Source organism: Onychostruthus taczanowskii, unplaced genomic scaffold (genome assembly GCF_017590055.1).
Source record: "Onychostruthus taczanowskii isolate IOZ18803 unplaced genomic scaffold, ASM1759005v1 scaffold59, whole genome shotgun sequence".
In the NCBI taxonomy this organism is placed as follows: Eukaryota; Metazoa; Chordata; class Aves; order Passeriformes; family Passeridae; genus Onychostruthus; species Onychostruthus taczanowskii.
In genome coordinates, this window is record NW_024503568.1 from 2,444,424 (window position 1) to 2,466,839 (window position 22,416).

The 22,416-nt window shown below is 34.1% G+C and overlaps 1 protein-coding gene across 3 annotated transcripts in view; it reads left to right on the top strand.

Moving 5' to 3' along the window:
* Positions 1-22,416, top strand: part of CRPPA (CDP-L-ribitol pyrophosphorylase A) — a 107,779-nt gene that overhangs the window by 47,041 nt on the left and 38,322 nt on the right. For all 3 annotated transcript variants that reach the window (XM_041418280.1, XM_041418278.1, XM_041418279.1), the window contains exons 6-9: positions 7,696-7,793; positions 11,737-11,826; positions 12,554-12,646; positions 16,790-16,918. In XM_041418280.1, coding sequence (XP_041274214.1) covers positions 7,696-7,793; positions 11,737-11,826; positions 12,554-12,646; positions 16,790-16,918 — 410 coding nt within the window. The remainder of the gene's footprint in view (positions 1-7,695; positions 7,794-11,736; positions 11,827-12,553; positions 12,647-16,789; positions 16,919-22,416) is intronic.

A 22,416-nucleotide genomic window follows, 5' to 3' on the forward strand; every position in this document is an offset into this window, starting at 1 on the left:
TCCTTTCATTTGCAGGTCAATTCTGAATATGTTTTGTTTTTCTATTCTACATAGTAGAGTGAAAATTAAATATTAACTCTTTAGGGATCTTCACTGTTTTACATGCAGGCAGTTGTTGCCTAAATTGATATAGCAGTTATGTGATATTGAGGTATTTCATTAATTTATAAATATTTTGTTGAACAGTTTGTTAACCTTTTTTTTTTTCATGGTGGCAGTGGTTTCATACCAATTTAACATTCAGACTGGATTTAGCCTTTATATAGGTGGACTCTAAAAACAGTGTAGAAAGGAAGAATTCTCAAATACTCTATCATGCGATGATTATTGTATACTGATAGGCAGTGATTCAGGGGACCCTTGCATGACTCCTTGTTGAGAACTGAGGGATAAAACCCCAGAAACTGATGAAGAGAAAGAGACTTCCCTTTGGATTAAAATTTCCTTTACAGGAAAAAGAATGCAATTCCTATTTAAGAAAAGTGGAGCAGAACCCATGTGCTGTTGAGGCACAGAGAGTGACTAGCTAGTTGTTCACTTTCATTTTACATTGGGCAAATATTTCATATTAGATGCATTGCTACAACTACTTAACTGAATTTTTCAGGCACAAATCAAAAAGATAGAACTGGGAAGCCTGGAAATTTCTGGTTCTGACAAGCAATGGGTTCCAGTGAAGATGGAGCCAGACTCTTCCTCAGTGGTAAAAAAATTACAAACTTGAAACAAAACTAAACTTTATCCAAATGAATTTCCATGCTCCTTGTGTATATAAGGACTTCAATAATCTCATAGGTCTTTAAAGGAAATTAGATGTTACATTAGTTTTATATATATATACACATATATATATGTATGTCATGTTACCACCTTTTTTTTCCCTTAAACCCAGTAGTCTTTTTCAGCTAATACTTATAATAAAAAGCTTGTTAAAATTAGTTTAAATTAAAAATTAATACATTCATGGTAGTCAATCAGGCTAATCCCTTTACTTATGTAATGTTCCTTTGCTGTGGCAGCATGCAATATATCTGCTTCAGTAACCACAGTAGTCTTATTATGGTGGTCTCTATGACAATCTGTACTCTAAGATTGTTGAAGTTTAGATTTGCTTCTTGCTACATTGCATGAGTTCAGGAAGCAGAAGCTGTACATGTTCTTTGCTCCTTATGCAAATAGTATAATGAATCCTTCATAGCAAATTAGGACACTGCATAACAGAATTATCTTACATCATTAATTATCTTTAATGGGGTTTTGATTTGGGACTCTTAGTCCTCCAAGACAGCAGTTTGAAAGTTGTGCCTTATCTATTTTGTGCCCTTCAAAAGGCTTAAAATCTCCGACCTTCAGTTGACTGCAGCATGAATTATTTTGGTAGTGGACAGTTGAACCATGTAAATTAATATTAGGCAGATGATTTATGCACAGTTCATTCCACACTAAAAGCATATTTAAGAGGAGAAGATATTTTTGTCCTTTGGAGCATCATCCTGATGTACCCCTGTATGGCACCGTTTTGTCTTATGGTTGTTAGTTTTACAGAAGAAATCTTATTCGCTATGTTCTGCAGTGTTGTGCTGCATTTATGGGAAACCTGCAAGGACAGGTCACCTTAGAGAATGGCAACCATCCTTCAAGCCTAGACATGCTCAGTTAGGCCTTTCCTAGAAGCTGGGTAATTGACTATATCACAGTGTCTGCTTTTCTTGAGAGTTCAGAACCCAATACATGGTGCTATATTGTAGAATCATGGAATCATAGAATGGCCTGGGTTGGAAAGGACCTTAAAGACCATCTAGTTCCATGCCCATGGCCATCAGCAGGGGCACCTTTCACTAGATTGGGTTGCTCAGAGCCCCATCCAACCTGGCACTGAACACTTCCAGGAATGGGGCATCCACAACATCTCTGGTGAACCTGTTGCAGTGCCTCACTACCCTCACATTAAAGATTTTCTTCCTAATATCTAATCTGAATCTAATCTAATCTCAGTTTGAAGCCATTCCCACTTGCCCTATCAGTACATGCTCTTGTGTAAGTGATGTGCTCTTGCTTATCACTTCTTTTGCCATGTAGAGTGCCTCAGGGGGAAGTCCTACATGGCTGTCAAGTAGAGTTGCAAGATACCAGCTCTCTAAATGCCACCTGGCATGCTGTCAAGGTCCTCTAGAGATGTCCAAGAAGCTGAATGCATGGGCTGGGAGGGTGCTGGGTACTAAGGGCTCTGCCCTCACACTGCTCCCCACTGCTGTTTCAGTCTTCACAGCTGATTTGTTTGTTATTAAGTTACCTGTTTACTGTGCTGGATACACATTTTATCTCTGGATGAGTTCAGTAGTGATAAAGAACTTCTGAGTGTACACATTTAATTTTGTGACTGCAATTCCAAATTTTATGTCATCTGCAGTTTATTAGTGATCAAAACTTTTGGTTTTCTTCAAGAATTCAACACATTTTCCCGTGCTAAACTTGACTCAGGTGGAAATAAGAAAAACGTACATCCCTACATGCATTTGTTTTACCTTAGATATTATATGCATGGCTATCATTCTTATTCAAGGCAACACAAAGAAACATTTCACTGATGTAAATAGACTCATGAGTTATTTTTCTTTTGAGACTGTTTTCTTAAAACATTTCTTTTTAGTTTCCTGACTTCCTCAATTCTCTTTTATAACTTTTAAAAAAGCAAATTTAATGCTTTTCTTTAGTTAAGCAGGTATAAACTTGTAGAGTATGCAGACAAGGTGCTACACGCCTATTTTTAGTCTTGAAGTAAAAAAACATTGTCTTACAATACGGGTGACTCATCTAGAAATGTAGTTAAGATCAGGCTAATACAAAACATCCTAAAAAAATTCCATTAGGATTACTGCCCTCGAGGTAGATAACTTTGAACTCTAGTTCCAACATGTAAACTTTAAATGGTGCTTCTCAGAAGTTTGTAACTTACAGTTTGACTCTCTGTCCTCCTCCTTGTTTTTCTTTTCTCAAGGGCCTTACTTTATAAATTACTTTTTCACAAGAGCATGCAATTGCAGATTGGATAATTTGCCCTCACTTTTTGCTAAAGAAGTATCTGCTGATGTAGATAAAATGATGATTTTTGCAAGTGCTGAGAAAAATATTGTAAGGCCTTCAGACTATATATGGCTGTTGGGAGCTACATATTATGACTTGTGTTCTGTGAAGAAACCATGTGACTTTTTATAAAAATAAAAATTGAGATAAGCCTTGTTTAGCAAAGGACAGAGATCTTATGTGAGGTAGGCTGCATTTTCATGAGCATGCTCATGAGCAAATGGCTGTTCTCAGCTCTGAACCAAAGAAATAGATTCGACTGGCAGGTGGGGAATACTCCTTGGAATAGCTACTGTCAGGTGAAAACCCTCTTTTCTTGTCTTCTACCACAAAATGTTTCTTTCTTTCCTGTGTGCTAATATTAGTAGGATCAGTGTCAAGTTTGATTTTTAGTTTTTGTGGCTACAGAGACATAGGGAATGGGTAAACAACAACAAAAAATTGTTAGATAATTTTCATTACCTATATTATTCAAATAAGAATTTCAGCTATTCTGTTGAGGATGAATGAATGCTTGGCAGTATTTATTTAATTTTTCTTATGTTTACAGTAGTAGCATCTCATAACAAAGATGTTTCTAAAGATGCCAGAAGAAACCATACTGAATTTCCAGACCACTCAAGCTATTGCTATGTAGAAAGTGCAAATGGAATTCTGATAAATTAATTTACTACTTGGAATTCACTGCAAACTTCAAAAGCATTTCAATGATTAGGATGTGCTTCCAAAATAATAGGAATTATAATGGCAGACTAAGAAACAAGCATGTTTCCAAAAACAAGTGTATGTAGACACATGTATGTGCAATTAAGAGAAAAAAATTTATGTCTCTAGGCTAAAACCTATTTGCCATTCAGATGCTTTTTTTTATGGTATTAATTCTCTAGGATATGATATTTATTATCTTTATTCAAACAAAGTATTATTTTAATTGCTGCTTGTTTGTGGCATGGTGTTCAAGGTAAACTTCTAAGTCTTCCATCAGAGTACACTTAATATATCATCTGACTATGGTAGTTCCATAAACATGAACACATTTTAATTTATAATTGGGTATGATTCTAGGATAAAGACTGTAGCAGGTGTTGCTGCATAATAATGTGATCTAAAGCTTTCAACATATCAAAGGAGGGTGTGAAGAAATTGAAAATTAGGTTTTCTGATGTTAAAAAAAATAGGTTTGATGGAATAAATTCTGAAATCTTGTATCAATTTAGCTTTAATGAAGAAAACTCCTGATAGGGAAATTTAATATTTAAATTTGACAGTGCAAAGTTTAAACTAGTTTTTATTTAATGAAAAAAAATATGCTCTGAGTGTATGTTAAAAGTGTTGGAAGGGATCAAATGTGATCCATGTGAATAGGGAGCACCACTCCATTATCAGGTACAGCTGGAATGAAGCTGGCAGTAAAAGGGTGATGTGTGTTGGCAAGAGGAATTTTCCAGGGAAACAGTAAGTTTAGATAACTTTAATAAGCCAAAGCAAGGTAGAGAGTTTGATATGTAATGTAATAGTGAGAAAACAACTAAAAACAAAGTTGGGCAGATGAAATGGAAATTATGACAGAAAGTAGTTAAGTAGAACTGTGGTTCATTGTGGGAGGACAGGAGGAAACACAGAAACCCAACCAAGGGAAGTTCCAACTTGATAAAAGGAATAACCTCTTTCACCCTTGACAGACAGTCAAGCAGTGAACAGGTTGCCTGGAGAGATTGTATGACAGAGCAGTAAGGGGCTGAGTGACCAGGCCTGACCTCATGGGTGATCTTGCTTTGAGAAGGCAGGAATGAGAGACCTCCTGATGTCCCTGCCAGCCTCAATTACCCAGGTGGTAATTTCCCATTGTTACCTAATGGGACACAAAATGGTTTTAACTGGGTATTAAAATTCTTTGTGACATGGCCGTGTTGTGGCTTTCCAGAATGGCTGTTTCATTCACCCAAACAGGATTCTGACAACCAAGAATGAAATGCTGCACACAGTCAGTTTCACTGGCAGGCAGCAAAGCTCATGGAATCCTTGGAGTTACGAGCCAGCACTCCAGCTGTGCTCACTGGGTTCAGCGTGACTATGCTGAGTGACAGAGCTCCATCATCTTAGCAGAAGTGAGACACAGGCAGTCTTGGGGAGGAAAGCTGAGTCTTCCTTCCCACAATGCTGCAAAGGTGGTCTAAATTAACATATGGATCTATTTGACCCCTTGAAATAGTTTGGATTTAAATGGCAGCTGAGTTTCAAACCTCAACTAGAACAAAACTGTTGCTTTACTATGATGGTTTTATAAAAGATGATTTCCCAGACTTCCTCTACTCATTTCCTTGACCATTTAAAAGCATGCAGCATCTTTTCAATGTGTGTATTATCATTACTTTAAGGTTCCTCCTACTTTATTAACATACTTTCCCCCTTATAATGTTTTGTTTCTTTTCTGGATAAAAAATACAGTTTTCCACACTTGATTTTTTTATTTCTCTCTTCTTTATTAAACTCAGCCTGAAAATCGGAGTTGTTTTTTTTGTAATTGCCTCTCCTTTCTCATTATATTACAGGAAATTAGAGATCTAAGAGGGCTGGAGAGAGTAGTGAGATGGGTTTTTATAGCTGCAGCCTTTGAGCAGTCTTTTGTGAGAATACTTCTGACACTTGCTGTTGATTACAGGCTTCTTTTTAAAAAGGACTGTTTGAGCCTAAGTTATGGTGCCTTTTTGGATTCCACAGCCTTCTTCCACATGTGAATTTTTGTAATAGCTCCAATCTGACCTTCTTCATTAAATTACTTAGTTCAATAGAGTCTGAGTGCTTGAAATCTGATATGCTAGTCTGGTTTATTATGTATATCTATTTTGTATCTGCACTTTGTGTACAGTACTAAATTCAAGTGGCTCTTGCTCTGATTTCAATCTACCCATTAGTTTCTTTCTGCTGATAAGAAATTATTTCAATATGGTTTCCCATTTTTCAGACTGTAAAGTTATTCTGTATTAAGTAGAAGCCAACTGTGATGCATGTTCAGTATACTTTTTTTGCCCAGTGAATCTATGGGAAGATAATTTCTCCCACAGTTGTGGTATCCTCTGATTTCCAATCCTGTGAGAACTGGCCATGCATTTTTTTAATTCTCACTTCCATCTGGTTGTGATGGTTTATAAGCAGATGTTTATTGTTCTCTCCCTTTTTTCCTCCCTCCCCTTCTTGCTAACTTAATACAAACTCAGTTGCCACCAGTATTTTTGTTGTCACATTATAAATATTTGACATAATAAATATCTGTGATTCAAAAAATCATTCTAATTATCTTTTGGAATTCTCAGTGGTTAAATCACTTTTCTTGGTCACAGAAAATTGCTTAAAAATCACAAGTCACTTTTCAATAATGTTAACTCTAAAGCAGCTTTAAAAATAAATTTCAGGTCTTTATGTCTATTTTTATAAAGAAGTCTGTGAGTTTACAAGAGAAAGTGAGATGTTTCTGCACTACTGAGGTTATGCATCTGATTGAACTTATTGTGTGGTATGTAATTATAGAAATAACTTTCCATATGCAACAAATACATATTGTTTATATCCAGACTTGTTTGAAGACCAGTTAGCCCATATTTTTATGATTTTTCTTGTCTTTCACTCCTAATTTATTTTGTGGTGGTGTTTGGTATATTTCTGTCTCTGGAGTTTCATTGAAGTCTGCTTTAAAAATAATTAGACTTTACATGTATGAAATTTCTAGTTACTTATGGAACAGCTATCCCAAAAACATTGGGAGTCTTGTGTTTAGTTCTGCGTATTAATTCAGCATCGAAAGGATAAAGGCCTGAAATAGACTTGAGAGTTTCAGACTTGAATTTTGATTTGTTGGCTTAAAGAAAGGAAAATGTTCACTGAATCTAAAACCTGAAGTCAATAACAAGAGAAATTACTAATTTTCTGAAATAGTGGCTTTGTGGAACAAATCAGGCAATAACTTGAAACTGTTGTTCCTGACAGCAACAAAATACTGATTTATGCCCCACCAGTAAAAGATCTAGGAAGGTGCCCAGGCCAAGATCTTTGTGACAACTTTGCAACTTCTTTGCTATTGAGGTGAACAGTTACATCTCCTTAAACAGTATAATTAATAATTTTTTTTTGCAAATTTTACTATATATTGTTGAGAATAGGACTTATGTTATCTCCTGAGTTTTGGGGTTTTTTTTTGGTGTGTTTTTCTTTTTTTTCTTTTTTTCCCCTTTATTTACTCAATATTACTGACACTGCATTTATTTATCTGTCGAAGTGATAAGAGGGATGAAATTTTCAAAAAGTTTTCTTGAGTCATCTAGTGTCAACCTGAACAAATATCTTTTGATAAATTTAAATGGGCTTTGGGGGCAGGCCTAATGTAATGGTGTCATGTTGTACAAAATTATATAAAATATAATTTGAATTTTGAGATACATATTATATAAATAACATAGTTACATTAACTGTACCTTGCAGCCTTTAAATTTACAGCTGTTGAAAATATTCTGCCAATAAATGACAATATGTGAATTGAAGGTAATGTTTAGCAGATTAGTAATTTGGATTAATTTATTATGGCATGAAATCTAAGGGTTTTTTCCTTGATCACAGACAACTTATCACAACAAGTTTGTGTTATCACCGATGTGAAGGAAACTCTTGCACAAGTAGGTTTTCTCCTTCCTGAATCTCTGAAAAGCCAAATAAAAGTAAGTACAACTCTATGGCTCTCAGCTGTCTGATTAATTTAATGTTTCTGGTTGCCACTACTCCTAAGAAATGGTCTTAATGAAAACAGAAACTGGACATCCTGTGTCACTGTAGTATTTATCTCAAGGGATTAACATCAGGTGTGGAAGTTACCACAAAAGAAACATTTTCTTCCCAGTTGGGCTATAGAGGGAGATCTTACAGATCCACTTAAAATGTCCATATTAGATTAGAGGAGAAATTGAATGCAGACAACAGAGAGGCCAATTTTGTTTGATTTTATGAATTCAGTAAGCCCAAATTGTTACAAATATGTTACAGAGGAAATGCTTTTGTTACTTTGAAGTCTGACTTGGAGTATGACCAATTAGAGTAGGTTGTTTTCCTGCAGAGCTATGAATGCAAAATCGAATTAACCAGCCTTTTTGCAGAGCAATAGGGTTACATTTCCCTCACAGTGAATGCTCATAGGAGCCTTTGCTTTGGAGTATTGATGGAATGTTCTACTGGCATTTAACTATCTTTTCCTTTTTCATTATTCTTTCTAATAGAGCTATCATATTTCCATTTTCCAAAAGTGATTAACATTTGGTAATTGCTTAGACTGGTGTTGGGGTGACTCTTAATTATATCTAATGTGATGATATCACATGTTCCTGTTACCCAGAGAATCAGACAGGAATAACTGTTCAAAAATTCAGGTTTTCTGATTTGCATAATGTTACTTCTGCAATGGCGTTATTAATGTCTGTCAATCTTCTGCTTGGTGTGTTAATTATGAGAAAGATATGTTTCCCTATCAACCTGTATTGCTATCTTATATCTGGAAATGTCATTTGACATTGCACTGAAAGTTCTTGTTCAGGAAGAACTGTATATAGTATCTTGCTTTGTATAGGAATCTTGCTTTATATCTATTAATTGTCTACATCTAAAAGTGAAGAAAATTAGCAGACTTGAATAAGTCTGAATAGCTGTATGATGTGGCATAAGTATGTCTCCATTTCACTGGCACCAGATGCATTGCTATATCTCTTTTTTATCTCTGTGTAAACTATTCTGCTATTAGGAGGAGGAGGTCACTTAAACAATAAGTTTCTTTTAAATCACTTTTAAACAATAAAATCTCTGAGTTAATTTTTAAGCTTACCAATATACAGAATTTCTAACGTTATAAAAAATATATGCAGAAGACTATTTGTTCTCCCATGAAGCACAGTACCTTGTGTGTGAGAGATTTGATTTCATGCAAAATAATTATTTTAAGCAACATAGATGTACTGCACTGAAAGCTGGGCCTTTTCCAAGGGGTAATTGGAAGGTAATTGATCTAAATAAGAGACCAACTGGGAATCATTCTGTAGAGTACATATTATCTGGTACCAGTATTTTAACATTTTAGGTACTTTTGACATTCTTGTTCTCAGTAGCAACCATATTTATTTGTGGGATATTTGTTAACTTCTACATATGTCCTTAAAGAAGAATTAAAAAGAAATTTTCTTAGAAGCATTTCTGAGAGAGGCTCTAATAATGTGATAATATCAATAGCAGGGGGTAAAAAGACCTAAAAATTTAACTAATAAGATACAGAAAATAATTTCTAAAATTTTTTAAGGCTACAGCTGTTTCTTGTGAAGTACATTAACAGTACTTTAGTCAGTGTTACTTTAAACAGTATGACTAATGAATGAATGTTTTGTTAAAGATATCATACTGTGAAAGACATAACTTGACTTTTTCCTTTAATTTGTTGTTTAGCCCTTTCTTTTGAAGCAAACAAACCCAAATGGGATCTGAAGGTATTTTCTGTGACTGAGAATCGTGTACTCCTATTTCTTTAGTGACAAAGTGCTTCTGTCACATGAGATGGAATCAACTGGATAAAGTTGTGTGTCATTTTTGTGACTGGATAATTATCCATGAGTAGGATATAAAAATATGTGGTTGTTTCCAAATAGAAAAAGAACTAGCATTTCACTAGTAGAAATTCACCAATTTCTTATTGACTGTATTGTCCATCTGCTGCATTGGTGTTAATTAAATTCTGATATAATTTAAATAAATTTGCAGGTTCCAAATGTTCTGGTATTAGTTTTTGATTTTGTGAAAGTGGATGTTGAATAAAGTTGAAAATTCAGTACAGGGCATCTGGTAACTAAAAAAAATTAAAGAATTTTGGGTTTTACTGGGACCAGAAGTAATTAAGCAAATCCATATACTTCTTTCTATTTAAACACTGAAACATTATGTGAGAATCACTTTTTACCAAGATGGCATTTTTAGGTAATTTTTGCTCTCTAATGTAGTTGATAACATGGATTAATATTAATTATAATTTGAAAAAAAGTACTATTGCATAGGACATTAAACGGCAAATAGTATAAGAATTAATTTTAGTTAATTGATGATTTATTGAAGATTCTACCTAGGCAGTTGTGCTTACTTTTCCAACAGGAAAGTTAAATTTCATATTTGCCAGATAATATGGTGGTCAAAAAATGCTAGTGTGTTACTTAATAAAATTGTTGAAGTTAAATCAAATGATACACTAAAGGAATTTTTAAATGTTCAGCAATGCTTAAACATCACATATTGTACTACCTTAAAGCAAAGAGTAAAAGCAGACCTTCTGCCTTGGATTGTGTTCCAAATACTTTCTGAAAAGACACTGGCTTGCAGTAGGCTCGTGTTCTTCAAAGTATGTGCAAGGTTGTAAAGGTACCAGGGATTTCTGCTTTTACCTCTTCAGAGGTTCAAGCCAGCTGAGTCCTGGACTGTTGCATTTTTCAAGTATTTTTAAGTAATTCATACCTTCTGTGACTTTTTTTTTTAATCTTAAAATATTAAATGTCAGCTATTTGTGGCTATGCTATCAAATTTTGATCCCAAAATGTTTCTAAAATCATTAGACTATCACTATCAACTTCTTGGTTTCAGACCACTTTCCTTTGCAAACAAGTTAGCTCCTGATTATTGCAAAAATTAATAAATACAGCTTTAAATAACACTCTAAAGCCTTTTTAAATGTTGTATTTGATACTTTTGTTGGATTGGGGATTAGGTGGCATTTTAAGGGAGCACAGCAGTGTATTACTTCTGTTGCTTGCTATGATACTTAAAATGTGTTTTGGGAAGAAATAAAGGTCAGTTGTACTGTGAAACAGTGGGATTTGCTGATTTAATGGAAGGAACATGAAGATTTTTTTTCTCCTGAATTTCAAGAATTTTTATTTTCTTCAAAGTTTTATCTTCTCTTAGGGAACAGATTCACCCTCTGCTACCTGATTTATTGTTTTACTTAAGGTAATACCAAAGCTGATAATGTAGTAGAATCTACTTTTTATTTTAACTGAGATAAGATAGTTACTTAGCTTGTGTTAAAGGTTGCAAAATAAGTATGTCTGTGCCTAAGAAAGTATTTAAAAACATTCATTGAGGAAATTATTTCAAGGAGAAACTCTAGATGGGTCTTGTACTCTTGTTCTGGGCAGAATCATGGAATACCAGTGCACCTGGTCTTTCTTGCATACTTATTTTATTTTATTTTTAACTTCATGAAGACAAAATGTATATATATGGGTATTGAAGAGGTTTTCTCAGAATTAGAGGTCTAAAGTCATTAGATTGTTTTATGGACAGTGTTTTCATCTCTTGAAACAGTTGAACATCCTAACCCAGGCAACAGCGCTCATGTCTGGTGCTGCCAGGGCTGTTTCTGGAATGGCTGCCCTGAGCAGCATACGTCAGCATACGTTGGGCTCCATGCTTCACTGTTGAGTAACCCAAAATTTTGAGCAATTTTCAGTTTTTGGAGTGGAAATAGTAATTGCCGTTTTAAATCATTTAAATTAATAATTTCTGCTACAGAGATGGAAGCTTTAGCAGATAGTTAAGGCTGAATTAGAATTTTTAATTTTTGTTCTTTTTCTGTCTAATCAGGTTGAAGCTATTTCAATATCTCTAAGCAAAAATGACAGCTGTCTACAAAACATCATTTCAGGACAGTGCTACAATTTTGTTTGTATAAATGTAAGTAGTGAGGATGCGTGTTTTACACTTAAACTTACTAGTAATGGTAAATAATAATTAAATATTTGAGTAAGAAGTCGTTTGTTATTTTTGTCCCCGTGTACTGTGTTCATTCTGATGTTTGGTGTTTCTAATGAGCACTAAACTCGACCTGTTCATTCTTCTCTGGTTCCACACTTCTGTCACTGTGTTGTTAACCAGCCATGAATTCTTGAACAAGAGGGATAAAACCTGAAGTAGTTGAAAATTTTCTTTCATAACTGTTGTATTGAAGTGAATTATTATAAGGAGAGGCCTGTGATATGTCAAGTAATCTAACTGTGCATTCATTGCTACTGTGGTCTAAATTAGTGTTTCCCATTCTGGACATGTGCATGCCATGTGGACTGTGTTTGGGTCCATGTATGGGAACAGGTTGGTTTTAGATGAACCATATCTGAGACCAATCAAGACCCTTAATCTTGTTTGTTTGGTTTTATATATGTACATAAAGGGTTATTAATATTATTAATCTCATTATTTTTCAAACATCTATAACTTTATCAGAAAACACCATAAAAGTATATTAAAACCAAAAAACTAATCAATCAAAGCTCACCCCCCCCAAAAGCAAAAAAGTGATATATCTTTTTTTTTTTTTTTTTTTTGTAAATAACAGTTCTTCAAATTCCATTTTTTATGAAATAAATGTTGTTTTCAGTAATTCTAAACATTTATTTTTATTTAGGATAAAAAGTGGGCCATTCAAGAAACCCAGGAGCTAGTGGATATGTTGGAAAAATCAAATATTCCTCTCTTATGTCCAGTTGTCCTTATTTTGGTAGGTAACTCCTGTAAGTTACTGTAGAAAGCATCTCATTAATTATTTTAAATTATTATTTAATATAATTATAAGTAATATGTAATACAATTTTTTTTTAAGTTAGACTATGTTTACACTGCTGCTAACTCAGAATAAAATTGTAAATTCAAACTGTAAATTGGTCTCCAAAGAAACTCATTTTCACTTTAACAAATGCTGTCAGGAAACAAACTGACACTAGCAAATGACAGTTTATTAGTTATATATTTCTGTGAAAGGCTCATTGTGGCTGGCTGGTTGTACTGAACTGTTAACTCCTGCCTTGCTGCTGTTACCTGTCTCTGCTGGGGATGCTGCAAAGCTTGAATGCTCATTTGAAATAGAATTAAGTGGCTTTATTTTTTGCTATGCATGTATGGTCCTGATGGCTGCAGCGTTTTTCATACAGGCCAGGATGCCATTGGCCTTCCTGGCCATCTGAGCACGTGCTGGCTCCTACTCAGCCACTGCCAACCAGCACCCCCAGGTCCTTTCCCACTGGGCACCTTTCCAGCCACTCTGCCCCAGCCTGTGGTGCTGGGTATGGTTGTTGTGATCCAAGGTCAGGACCTGGCACTTTACCCTCTCAAACCTTATACCCTTGGCCTCAACCCATGTATCCAGCCTGACCAGATCCTTCTGTAGAGCCTAACCTATCCTACCTATTGCATCCTCAGCTATTATATGCTGTTCTCTTAGAGTGAGCTACTATGATTCTATGAGCATCAATATTTAGCACTTTGTTTCTGAACCCTCTTTTTTTCTTGACCCTGTTTCTGGGTCTTCAGGGTAAAACTTTATTTTATTGAATTTTCAAAGATAAATTACTTCTGCCTTTCATAATCAGAGCAATTACATGTCTCCAGTTCTGTTGGTCATTTACAAGGTCACTGGATGTGCAAAATACTCTTTTTTTGGACTGAAAATATTTTCATTAGTACTTTAGCAAGCATATAAAAAACATTTCTGTCTGTGTTGAATTTTGAGTGTGAAGATAAAGCTGGAATTATTTACCAACTAGCTAATGCTAAGGTGGCAAAAGTGTATTTATTTTGCCCAATTGATAGCACTTTCCAGTTGGGACTTTCAGTTAAATGCTTTTTTGAGTGTCATGCTAGGAATGTGAAAATGGTTTAACACTTGTAGCTGTAAATATTCTGGTCTTAGTCTCTCCTAAGAAATAGGAGTGCAAGTAATTCTTACACTATCTCCCCATGAAACTTGGATTTTACCCCTGAGATACTAAGTCTTGAAGACATTGTAGAACCCAGAACCATTTTTAATGAAGGTGTATTTGCTTGAACAGCTTGAAGAATGCACAAATTATTTAGGTAGGCTCCTTTTAAAATAGCTGTAAGAGAAAATAATACATTTAATCTCTTTACTATACTCCAGATCCATCAGTTGTTTCTGACAACTATGTGAAATTTCTAAGAACTGAACACTGGAAGAAAATCTTATAACTAGGTGGAAACAGTTGCTAATATTTAAAACACTGATAAAAATACTTTTGTTAAAATTATGGTGCCTAATTGCACTTGGGCATCTGGTGGATGTACCACACCATCTTTTAGAAATACAAGAAGGGAAGAAGATGAAATCTGGAAGGTATGTTTTGAGTGACAAGAATTAGCTAAAAAAATTAATTTTCTCATATTAATCACTTGGAATTATTGAAGTCCTTTAAACTTCTGATCTCTAAAACTCATTAGAAATGGTATGGGAGACATAAACTTCCTTCAGCAGTCTTTAATTAAATTCAGTGTTGGGCGTCCTCTTCTCTGTGGCTCATGTGTGGGATTTTCCTCAACTTTATTCTTTACTATATATATACTTTTTAAGCATATTAACTGAATGAATTGTTAATGAAAAATGCTATAATACATTTTCTTTCAATGTGAAAGGACATATTAATATTTCTCAGACAAATGTGAATCAGAATTTTAAACATTATGATGACATTTAAATACATAAGTCTTAGGTACCAGCTATAAGGGAAACATGTTTTTCTACTCTGAAAAGTAAAACGCTTGAAAGAATAATGGGGAGAGCAGCTAACTGCTTATATTCCAAACTCATAACTAGGAACAGTCTAATGCAATTGGATTTGGGTAATTGGAAAGTTCTTGTCTATTCTTTGATTTCATGACAAAAGCAACTTTTTCATAATAGTATGATAATTAAGAATAAAAGGCTTTTTTTTCCCCTTCCAGTACTCATCTTTAATTGTAAAAATGACAGGTGTTATTATTGTGCCAGACTCTCTGTTTAACCAGCCCAGTGTGCATTGATCCAATAAAAGGATGAGCTTGCGCAGGACACAATTACTTTTTTCATATTCCCACCTATCAGTTGCCACAGATTCAAAGTCTGTCCATTATCCTGGTACTTGACTGGATTGTTTCATGGCATCTGTGAGCTGAAGCAGTGATTGGATTACTGTATTTGGACAAAAGGGAAGATTAATGTTACAGGAGAAATAGGCATCACAGAGGTAAACTTGAGGCAATTATTTGTTTACATCAAGGAGTATCTTCAGTTATGCTGTAACCTGTCAAATTGTATTCTTAAACTGACATTGCTTTTTTGAGCAATACATTTTCATGTTTGTAAATGGTATGAATGGATTTGATTTTTGTGTTGTTGCTGTGCTTAGGGTTAGAAAGAAAGGAATGGTAGTACTTCAACTTTGTAGTTGCAATTATTTGCACTTCAGTACCAAAGTTAGTTTGAGAAAAATCTCTTTTCAAAGCCATTAAAGAAGTCAATGGTAAAGAGGAGCTAGGTTAAGTTCTCTCAAAATAGGTTTTGTAATTTCTTGTAAATAGCTGTAAATGAGTAGTGCTTAGCCTTGTTTTGGGTAGAAAATAACAAAATAATGAGTGTGTGTGAAAATTAATCTCTGCTTGTATAGTAGAAGACAATAGCTTTGCTTTTGGTAAGTATGCATTTAGGCAATAAACAGCTTTTTAAAAAAATCTTGTAAGGGAAAATGAGTGAGGACCTATTTTCTGTCAGTATAAATGGAATATATAGTACAAAGAGAACTTGAAATAATTTTCCTTTTAGGAATAAAGGTATTTCTGCTATTAATAGACACTGAAACCTTATATGTACAAATCATCATACTTAATTTTGATTTCTACAGCTAATAGAAGTTTTGTAAGAGAAATTGATTAAAATGTGGAATATGTAAGACTTGGGAAAGGATTGAGCTAGTTGATACCTCCTTGGAAATAGCAGTTACAGAAGCACAGATTATTCTGAGTTGGAAGGGACCCACAATGATAATTGACTCTAACTCTTGGCCCTGCACAGGGTACCCAGGAGAGAATTCAGAGAATCATAAATGTGCCCGGTTGGAAGGCACCCATCAGAATCATCAAGTCCAACTCCTGGCCCGGCACAGGACACCTCAAGAATCACACCTTGTACCTGAGAGTGTTGTCCAAACACTTCTTAAACTCAGTTGAGGTCCTGTGTGACCTGCCGTGTTTGTGCAACATCCCTGATGGAGATGAGACCTGCCTTTCCCTGCCCAAGAGCTCGGGATAGTCATATTCCCCCTACCTTCTTTTGAGAAGGTAGGGGGAATATGACCTTCTGCTTTTTAAACTTGAAGTATTGTCTTGAAATTAACCCAATTAAGGCAACTAATTTGCTATACTGAAAGAATAGTAAATTTCTAATTAATCTTTAAAGAATTTCGTTCTGTCTTGAAAACCTTCAAGATGCTTATGAAAGACACATGTATTGTATAGTCCTCGGATAGTAAAAAAACCCAAGCAAACAAAAAAAAAACTCCTGTGAAAGTTAGTCTAGAGATTATAAAATAATGTTGTTTGTTTTCAAATTTAATTGTATATTTTTAAGATGCATGTTCTGGTATATTGGTTTGTTCTGCTTTAAAAAAAATAGTATTCATGTCCCTAAATGTGTAAGTAGTGGAATTCAGTAGTAAGTAGAAGCTGTCTAAAAAAAGCCTTTTTTAGTCTGTATTTTTATTTGTGCTTAACACATAAAAATGAGATACTAAAATATGAGATACTGAGATACATCAGTCTAAAATGGCACACTATGGAAAAAGTGGATTTTGTTTTTTCCTCATCTGTTCTTTTGCAGGTGCACTTGGATATTCCAGAAAATAATTCTTTCAGCATTGGGATGGAAGACCTAACTACAATCAAGAAATTTGCAAGAGAAACTAAAAAGAAAAACATTTTAGTTTATGGTCTCCTTATCCAATATAAGGTATGTAATTATCTTTTTGTGTGCAAATTATCTTCTTTTGCAATATATATGATTAATGATAGAATCTTCATTTAAAACAAAATCAAAGGGAAATAAATATTACATGAAAAGGATTTTTTGGGAAGATTCTTGCCTGTTCTTGTTTAAAATTCAGACAAGCCTGTAGTTATGAACAAAAATGTAAGCTTTTTGATTAGAGAGGAATAAATGATAAACATATTTTAGAAATGCATGAAAATGTCAGGACCCTTTTTGCTTTTCTGCTTAGGAAATTGCTTTTTTTCAGCATTAGAAAAAGAGAAAAATAGTGAAAGCACATTCAGTCAGTGGTTCTGCAGTATTTTATGTCCCTCATCAAAACAGAGTTTGGTACTCAGGTGACAGGAAGGGCATGGCATATAGGTGTTGAAACAGTGTCTGTAATAGCAGCAAATTGCCTCAGCTGGAGGCAAAAAGAGTTAGCACTCCAACATACTTTGTGCTCACAAAAGCAATTTAAAAATAGACCATTTGCCTGGGAAACATGTTCTGTCAACTAGAAGAGTGGGCTGCCTTGCCTCCAGTGCAGATATAGTTTTTCAGCTTTTTAACTCAGCAAAATGAAGTTTGAAGGAAGAAGTAAGCTAGAAATGTTAATAAAGAAGAATAAATGTAATCTTAACTGCTTTTTTTTAGTTAATCTTAAGTGCTTTTTAAAAAAAATATGTTTGGGTTTATATATAATCAATTAAATGTGGCTTTAGTTTTAAATCTTTTTCTGGTATACCAAGCACTTGATTTTTCCTATCATACTATATTGCTTTATTAAGAGCTGTGAGTATCAATACCAATCAGTTTATGCTTTTATAGACTTTTAATCCAACACAATATGAACATTGCTATTATATGACAATTATATGCTTTGTAAAACACTGATGGACATACAACTGTTCAGTTTTCTTTCTGCTGCTATCAACCCCCATTTTTTCAGGGTGATTTCTGGCTTCTTTTGATAAAAATAATTTGAATAACTATTGAAATATAACACTAAGAGTCACCTTATCATGGTAAAAAGTAACACTTCAAATATTGCTTTGGCCTAACTGCAGTTTTTGCCTTTTAGACTTCATTGTGTGTATATGATTTTATATAGGAGTGAATCAAATAGACATATGTGGATAGCAACAGTTAGTCAAGCTGACTGGAAGAAAGAAAAATCTTTTATAATCTTCAGTGGATTTTGATGTGCATGGCAACAAGACATTTTAATAATAATGGGCACGTATAAGAGCAGTTGAAATCTGAGTGGGAATTCTTGATCGGTGGTGATAAGTGGATTGCAGCAGACTGCTGCCTCCATTCTTTGAAAATAAAAAGCTGGAATCATTATATAAGATCATTGCAGGGAGAATCATCACTTATTAGTATGGAGAAAGTCTTATATAGAGTAAAACATTTACAAAGTAAGTAAACTATTTCTAGCTGTGTTGTTTTAAAATGGCTTTAAAACATGTCCCTGCTCACAGAGACAGGAATATAGTCTTTAGTTCCTGCTGTCTACTTTGATCGATAACAAAAGAATAGGTTGTACACATCATTTGTATATATGTGATATATGTATCAGGTTTACTTTTGGCTGCAGATCTATATAGAACATAATTGTTTCTAGGTAAAGACCTATGGAAAGACTTGATCTATGAATATAGAAATTACATAGCCCCAAATTTATTGGTGGTCTGGGTGGGACTGAGAGACAGTGAACAAAAGCAATTTTTTACATGAAAAAACATCTTTAAAACAGTTTATTTTTCTTTAATCTTAAGACCAAAGCATGATTTGAGAGTCACCAAGTATTTTACTTCTAGTACAAGCCATTAGTAGATGAACCTGTAGATGACTTCCATGCTTGAGGATGGAATTTCATATAGGCATGATGGGGAGTCCAGAAGAAGTAGAAACACAAAAAAAGCACCTGTGCTAATGCAGAATAGCCTATTATTGCAATAACTTCTGTCACTAGATGCTTTCTAGAAGTCCCAGTTTAGAAGCTATAGCTTATTTCAGGGAAAGAGTGATGACAGGTTACTTCATAGAGCTTTGCTTTAGCTGACAGGTTTATATCATCACAACCAGACATACACAGTTCATAGGTACACATTTCCTAATTTGAAAAAAAAGGGAATTTACTGAGACAAGGCCATGGTAATGTTCAGGTGAAATTATGTTATGTTTTGTAGGGTTATATGATTTAGTGGGTGTAAGGATATGTTGATATAAAGAAAATGGGGGCAGTCTTTTGGATTTTGCATTAGAAAAGCAAGTTTTTTGAAATTAATACATTTTGAAAATGTAGCTTTTTTATGTTTTGGAAGTGGAAATTAAATGCTTGTAGAACCATGGAGTTCAGTTTTGATGGTACTGAAGGAGTTGTGAAACCCTAAGAAAAAGTATGAGCCTTTATTTTTTTAGCAGTGTTTGTTTGGTATTGAAAAAGATGTCAAGTATTTTTATGATTACTTGATACACCAAGAAGCTAATCAGGAGAATGAAAGAAAAAGGCTTTAATATGCTGTGTAAATGACCTGCTTTTTAGCTTTCATTTGCCTATAACATGTGCCTGGTACACAGATAGTTATTTGTCTTATAAATATCATGCATAGGATACCACATTACTGATATTGATATACAGATCCACTTCATAAAATCTCTAGTTAGCATCCTAAAAATATAGTTAATTTAAATCGCACTTATGAGTTTATTTTTTCCCTAAAACAGTTCTGCAATGTTAGAAGTGGTTTGCACATTCAAAATGCAAAGGGCCAAAGAGTATTCAGTATCTGCATCTGAACTTAGGGAATTGGTTTTTGACCATTTTTCAGATAATTTGAAGGAAATAGCTGATAAGCAAGGTAAATGAAAAATAGGGGCAAAGGTTAATTTATTTATGGACATTATTACTGGCAAGTGTTGATGAAAATGTTAGTAAAATTCCAACTCCTTAATTTAATAAGAAGTTCACCTTGAAAATAGCAATGACTGACAGGGTATTATATATTGGAATAAGAATCTTTGTTTTAATAATCAAGTCATGTAGGATGTAATGGAGAAAGCAAATTCTGAATATTAGGAGGAAAACCTATAAAAAGAAGCCAAATTATTCTTAAATAAACAAAGTTGTACTTAGAAGGAGACTTAAGAACTGCTAAAAACCCAAAGAATATGAAAGCTAATGTCAAACCATTGCATCCATGCAGGGATGGATATATATTAAAACTATTCATTTGTATCATTAGAGGCAAAAGATTTGGGAGGATACCTCAGCTGCATCTTGTTGTTCTATGTTCTGAGCAATGGAATAATACTGAAATTGGGCCTTGATCTCACAGACACACACACTATTATCTTTAAATATGTGCTAGGTAGTTAATGGGGTTATGCTTGAATATGGCAGTAATATCTAAAAAAACCCCTATTTTCTTTATTTACTGCTCTTCTACCTTAAAAATATTAATATTAATAATAATAACAGTGTTATGACTGAATTACAAAAAATAATCAATAAAATAATCAAAAGAGAATATAAAAAGCATTTCCTAGCATGGGAGTTCAAATTCAATAGCTTGTAATGGTTACAGAAATAAAATCTTGGTCTGTAAGTTTCAGTAAACACTTTGTTACTATTCAGAGGGATTAAAAAGGAGCAGTCATCATCTAAAATAAAGTACATTTGGATGGACATAGTAAACCACAGAAAGCTTTAAAATAAGAAAGTAACATTAATATATCTTGATTATAGAGCTGTATTAATTTAAAATAATCCTACTTCAGAGAAGCACTGACAGAATGTTGTGTCAGAGCAGCACATATGGGCTAAGCCTTGCCTAGGGTATGGTGGGCCAAAGTACTGTTGCCTCTGAAACTTCTATTTGGTTAAGATAAAGGAACTATTCACTGACAGCCAGAAAAATCACAGTACCTACACTAAAAAGAGACAAATGATGCAATAGAATAATTGTTATGAAGCTGCTTGAAACGGAAAGGAACCTGAACTATGGGTAATTTCTTATGCAAACATTCTGAGCACTTACTGTAGCCTTAAAGATTTTTTGAAGACAAGAGGCCCATCTGCAGTGTGGTTGATGGCTCAAGAAATACTTAGTGTGCTAGAAGTATTTTATGTCTGTCTTGGTAAACCCCAAAGGTAAACATTTATGATTTCTTTTTCATCAAAGATACCTTAAAATAGTATTATGGGTAAACATTAAGGCAGTGTTTCTCAAAAGAAGGAACACACCCCTCAATGGGACAATCCACAAACTAGAAGGTGGTTTGGCAACTAGTAGTGAGATAATGAGCCTGGAGGGCAAATGAAGTGAAATCACAAAATAAAACTTTGGAAACTCATTAAAAACAAATAGGTTCTGCCCTACATGACCCCTGCATGCTTCTCAATTCATGTAATTATCAGCATAGAATTGGTCAAATGATTGCAATCTGATTAAAATGATTGGGATACTGCCTGGAGACCTCACCTTTCTTAAAATCACATTTTTTAATTTCAGCTGCAATGACATAATATATTGTAATGAATATGGAAACTTACATTTATTCCTAGAAAACCTTAAGGCCAAGTAATTACTGTTTAGTATTTTCAAGAGGTAGAAGTCGAATATTTAAATTTCATGATCCTATGGACTATTCATTCTTTCATCAAGGAAAATTGTGTAAATTATTCGATGAGCCAGAGTGGTCTTGTTTCCACGGAGCTTAGGACAAACAGGAAAACCAAATCATTCTGAAACTTTCTATATGGATAAGCTCATAGAAATCGGAATCTGTAGTTTTCTTAATACAAACTCATAGCCAGTCATTCACCAGTAAAACGAGAAATTGATATTTATGGAGGCTTTACACATTTTTATCCTTAATTATTAGTACTGTCTGCAATCAGTCATGACTGCATATTTTGCAATAAGTAGAACTGACATGATGAGAAAGATTTACAAACATGGCTTTGTATTTTGAACTGAAATCTATTTGATCAACCTAGACTTTTGCATCTGTTTTGTACCGTTCAGAGGATGTCAAGAAATTGAAAAAGAACATGTCTCTGGCACATTAGTCAATTAAGAAATGTATTAGTTCAAATATTATCAAAATGTTGGGGAAATTTTGGGCTTTGAGTCAGGAAAGGTCATAAACACAGAACTTTGCAACCTCACTTTTGCTTGCAACACTCTGGTGTGTAACATTGTGGGAAGCACAACTGCTTGACTGCAAATTTTAGTAGATGTCTTGAAGTTTGATACTGGATAATATTGATTAAAAAAAATAGGATTGATATTCTTTTATTTCAGAGTTGTAGTGTGTCTGTCTTGGATGCATGCATACGTGCCCTTTTATTTTATTGCTTTTTTTTTTCTGGACACCTTTCTCTGTTATTCTCTTGTTTCCCCTCAAGTCTTCCTCCTCTTCTAGCCAAAACAGGTAACAAAACAGTGGATTTTCTACAGATTTGC